The sequence below is a fragment of the Limulus polyphemus genome, unplaced genomic scaffold (genome assembly GCF_000517525.1).
Source record: "Limulus polyphemus unplaced genomic scaffold, Limulus_polyphemus-2.1.2 Scaffold5234, whole genome shotgun sequence".
NCBI lineage: Eukaryota > Metazoa > Arthropoda > Merostomata > Xiphosura > Limulidae > Limulus > Limulus polyphemus.
This window is the reverse complement of record NW_013670844.1, coordinates 17,315-22,770: the sequence shown is the minus strand read 5'-3', so window position 1 is coordinate 22,770 and position 5,456 is coordinate 17,315. Positions and strand designations below refer to the sequence as shown.

At 37.0% G+C, this 5,456-nt stretch overlaps 1 protein-coding gene across 3 annotated transcripts in view; it reads right to left on the bottom strand.

Moving 5' to 3' along the window:
- The window catches only part of LOC111089102 (leucine-rich repeat and fibronectin type-III domain-containing protein 5-like), a 29,313-nt gene that overhangs the window by 10,838 nt on the left and 13,019 nt on the right, over positions 1-5,456 (bottom strand). For all 3 annotated transcript variants that reach the window (XR_002613443.1, XM_022400910.1, XM_022400909.1), the window contains exon 2: positions 348-1,489. Coding sequence is in view for 2 of the 3 variants with exons in the window: in XM_022400910.1 (XP_022256618.1) it covers positions 348-1,489 (1,142 nt within the window). In the remaining variant the exon portion in view is untranslated. The remainder of the gene's footprint in view (positions 1-347; positions 1,490-5,456) is intronic.

Genomic DNA, 5,456 nt, shown 5'->3' with positions numbered 1-5,456 from the left:
ATGTTTGTTATCTTTATTTTTTTGTGTATGTACTGTATTATATTGAACAAAATGGTTATGCGGCCCGCGCTCGTCATTCTCTCAGTTATCTGGCCAGCTGTGAAAAAAGTTTGGTGACCCCTGATCTAGAGGGTAGTAGCTAGGAAACGCCACCTACCGGCAACTCATGAACTACTCTTGTGAGGCCGAATAGTGAGACTTTATTATCTTATAACGATCCCATGGGTTATTATATTTTCACAGGAAAATATTACTGTTTGGGTTTTCTTTCACTAAATAAATCTTATAATGTGAGTGAAAACAAAAATATTATAAATCGACAAAGATATGGGAAATAAAAGGCTTACCTGTAATTGTCAAGTTTGTAAACTGTAGTTTCTCCGGAAAGCTTTCTCTGGGAATATAACTGATGTTGTTTTTCTGCAACTCAAGAATGGTGAGATTGTAACACTTAGAAAAAAGTCCTTCTTGAATATTACATATGGAATTATGCGACGACTTTAACGTTTTTAGGGATCCGCAGGGAAGAGCTGATGTTCTCAGTTCTCCTAAAGAGTTGTTAGAAATGTCTAAGAATTGTACGTTTGAACAGCGTGCAGAAAATGTAGACTTAATGTTAGTTATAAGGTTATTCTGACTGTAAAGTTTATTTAAAGTTTTGGTGCAGAAGGTTGGGGAAAGTGTATGTATTTCGTTGTTATTTATATATAGCGTCTTCAGCTGACCGGTGTTGAATAGCATACGTTTATCGACGTAGACGATTTTGTTAAATTCAAGATTTAAAGTTTCAAGTTTTTCGAAATTGCCCACAGAATGTATTTTCCATATGTTGTTATGACTCAATATGAGTTGTTTCAAGTTTGGCAAGGTCACCTGGGAGCGAAGTTCGAATATCTTGTTACTTTTTAATGACATGGTTCGTACGTTTGCTAGGTTGTTCACAGCTTCTGGGATTCCTTTCAGCGCGTTTCCTTCTAAACTCAGAGACATTAGTGAGTTATTTAACAGCCGAAAAGCGTCGTCGTCGACGAAGGAGATGTTGCCGTCCAGCAAATCTAGGATTTTCAAATTTCTCATGTTTTCAAATAAATCACCGTTTATTCTATCTAATAGACTGCCCCTAATAAATAAATAGTTGAGATTTGACAGGTTTAACTCTTTGACACCAGTGCCGATTTTCGCTCCATCTACATTAATTAATTGTAACTTTTTCACACCAGGCACGACTTCGCAAAACTTCTCAAGTGATTTTACAGAATTTCTGCCTTCCAGGCTGAGCTCCGTGATTTCGCAGGAGTTATTTTTCTGAACACACCGAAGGATCGTTTCAATCGCTTCGTCTGAAGCTTTTTTGCATTTTAAGGAGCAGCTATTAACATTTTCATGATTTACACAGATTATGCATCCGTTTTCCCGCGGTTCTTCGCATTTCTTCGGTTCGCAACTCTCGCTGGGTCGTGGAAGTATGAAAGGTAACCCTAGACAGAACCTGAAATGAAAAACAAAAATAAATAAATATCTTTAATTTAAACATCCGACATCGAAAACAGAGTCACGAATTTTCTGGTAACTTCTTAGAAAGTTAATTGGTTTGTTTTTTTACGAATTTCGCGAAAAAGCTACACGAGGGCTATCTGCGCTAGCCGTCCCTAATTTAGCAGTGTAAGACTAGAGGGAAGGCAGCTAGTCATCACCATCCACCGCCAACTCTTGGGCTACTCTTTTACAAACGAATAGTGAAATTGACTGTCACATTATAACACCCCCCCCCCACCACACACACACAGCTGAAAGGGCGAGCATATTTGGTGTGATGGGGATTCGAACCCGCAGATTTCGAGTCGAGCGCCCTAACCACCTGGCCATGCCGGGGCCCTAACCACATCGCCATGTCGGGATCGAGAAAGTTAAATCACTCTTTATGTCACAATGGACAGCAACAGATTGCGAAACCACACTTCTCACCGGCTCAGTTAATGCTATTGTTACAAAAAAGGTCCTTCCGACCGAGAATTTGAAGTTATCATTACTAAAATAATAAACAATAGTTCTTAGCTGACTAAAATTTACAAGCTGAAAGTAACATCTCGAAATAAACAGCTCTGTTCATGGAAAGCTAGCTATATAAACGACTCTGTTCATGGAAAGCTGGCCATTTAAACGACTCTGTTCATGGAAAGCCGAGCTGGCCATATAAACGCCTCTGTTCATGTAAAGCTGACCATATAAACGGCTCTATTCATGGAAAGCTGGCCATTTAAACGCCTCTATTCATGGAAAGCTGGCCATATAAACGCCTCTGTTCATGGAAAGCTGAGCTGGCCATATAAACGCCTCTGTTCATGTAAAGCTGACCATATAAACGGCTCTGTTCATGGAAAGCTGAGCTGGCCATTTAAACGCCTCTGGGCTTAAAAACAATTAACTAAGGAGAGACCACCATTTCTTAGGTATCTAACATCGAGTTTTAACAGAATTCAGACTGTACTTTCTAGTCATGTCTTTACATAGAGAAAAAAAAGGTTAGTTGAAAAAGGATTGTTTCGTCTAACTGCTTTCAACAGGACTCGATGTTTTCACAAACTAATAACCACTTTTCCCCTTGATTTTAACGCAAGGAAATTATCTATTGTCATTTTTCAAGTTTCTTGCTGTTGTTATATGTTAAATAACCAAGAAAAAGTCGAAACCTAATTACTATTATTACTGTCTAACTAGAAATATGAAGAAACCGGAAGATCTATAGACAGTGATGATAACATTAGTAACGTAGTAATACAGAGGCTGTAAATATTGTTTTAAAAAATGTCATGCCAAAAGCTCGCAACTACTTCCTGCAGACTTTCCAAAAGCCATCCAGGCTACGAAGACGACGGTTTCAGGTCGCCTGTAGACAAAGATGCAATAATAATATGCACGATTTTAACAGTCTAATTTCTCGTAGGACTAAAATGATTCTTGTTTAACAAAGTTGTAAGTGCTAACCAGTTTAATTCCTCGTAGAACTATCTTTATTTTCGAAATCTGCGTAGCTCAGTTATGGAAATTCCGTTATTAAAACCAAAACAACTTTTATGAAGTTTAAATTTGCAGGAATGTGTAATCTATATTGATTCCACTGAGATAATCAAACTGAAATACTGATGAAGATAACTATGCAATAGACTTTAGCCAATGATAAATGTTTACCATGAAATCTCACTGGATTTACCCACGTCACTTTTCAAAGACAAAGCTTATAAAAACCTTGTTATCGAACCACCTAGAGAGCAGACGTTTTATCTCCAATTAATCTCTGAAGTTTATGATCGTATCCATCATATCCTTGATGTTTTTTCGTCGAAATACTTATCGCATATGATAAACAAAACATTACATACAAGGTGATTAATAGTGGACCATAGTTCAAGTAGTATACCCTGCTAACACTGAAATTCATGTGCTGAAAACACAGTAAGGTTGGATGTTAGAAAAACCATCCGTGGCAGACAATTAAATCATTTAAATATAGATATTGTTCATTATGTAACTTGTGCCCTAAAACCGTTCTTGGAAGCACGTTTACTTTGGAAACGTTAATGACTTTTCTCGTCAGACCATCTTCGTCATGACTCCCGAATTCATGTTTCTATGTGGTAGAGTTAATGTATTAGTATATTAGTGTAGTGTTATAGCTCGGTTCGTCGAATTTTCATTTCTAGTAGTGATTAGTCTCTGTGTGACTGACTCTGAAAAATATCTCGTTACTTTTATAACTCAGCTAATACCAGACCAAGAACGTTCTGTAACTCAGCTAATACCTAATACCAGAACAAGAACGTTCTATAACTCAGCTAATACCTAATACCAGAACAAGAACGTTCTATAACTCAGCTAATACCTAATACCAGAACAAGAACGTTCTATAACTCAGCTAATACCAGTACCAGAACAAGAACGTTCTATAACTCAGCTAATACCTAATACCAGAACAAGAACGTTCTATAACTCAACTAATACCTAATACCAGAACAAGAACGTTCTATAACTCAGCTACTAGCACACCAGAATAAAAACTCTTTATAACTCAGCTACAAGCACACCAGAATAAAAACTCTCTATAACTCAGCTACTATCCTATACACACTGAAGAAGTACCACCTCATACAATGAAGTCTTGAACTATACTCATACAATGAAGTCTTGAACTATACACATACAATGAAGTCTTGAACTATACTCATCCAATGAAGTCTTGAACTATACTCATACAATGAAGTCTTGAACTATACTCATACAATGAAGTCTTTACACTTTTGTTCAACAGAATGGGAATGACTTAAACAGTGGATTTCAACCATTGGTGTAGACGTGTAGAGCAAGCTGAACAAGATTTTCTTCTAAACATGCGGACAATTGTTTTGATATCATGATATTGACATGATATCGGATAAGGTTCTCATCGTTTTATCAAACTCAAATTATTACCGGTTATGTGGTTGAATTTGTCACATGACAATGTTCATGTAGATAAGTAACAGGTTAAATCACTCGTTATCAATGAATATTTTAGAAGTACTGAAAAGTGTGTGTGAAATCGATGAACCAAACTAGATTCATCATACGCGTGTATTGTTAGACCATGATGAACTTGTTTGTTTAATCGTTGTTTACTCAGTTAAATATATCAGCACCAATCGAGGACAAACCATTGTTTGTCTACAGCTAAGGCTCTTAGTTACTGAACAGCTTGCTTGTCTACAGCTAAGGCTTCTAGTTACTAAAGAGTTTGTTTGTCTACAGCTAAGGCTTCTAGTTACTAAACAGTTTGTTTGTCTACAGCTAAGGCTTCTAGTTACTGAACAGTTTGTTTGTCTACAGCTAAGGCTTCTAGTTACTGAACAGTTTGTTTGTCTACAGCTAAGGCTTCTAGTTACTGAACTGTTTGTTTGTCTACAGCTAAGGCTCCTAGTTACTGAACAGTTTATTTGTCTACAGCTGAGGCTCCTAGTTACTAAACAGTTTGTTTGTCTACAGCTAAGGCTCCTAGTTACTAAACAGTTTGTTTGTCTACAGCTAAGGCTCCTAATTACTGAACAGTTTGTTTGTCTACAGCTAAGGCTCCTAATTACTGAACAGTTTGTTTGTTTACAGCTAAGGCTTCTAGTTATTAAACAGTTTGTTTGTCTACAGCTAAGGCTCCTAGTTACTAAACAATTTGTTTGTCTACAGCTAAGGCTCCTAATTACTGAACAGTTTGTTTGTCTACAGCTAAGGCTCCTAATTACTGAACAGTTTGTTTGTCCAAAGCTAAGACTCCTAGTTACTAAACAGTTTGTTTGTCTACAGCTAAGGCTCTAGTTACTGAACAGTTTGTTTGTCTACAGCTAAGGCTCCTAGTTACTAAACAATTTGTTTGTCTACAGCTAAGGCTCCTAGTTACTAAACAATTTGTTTGTCTACAGCTAAGGCTCCTA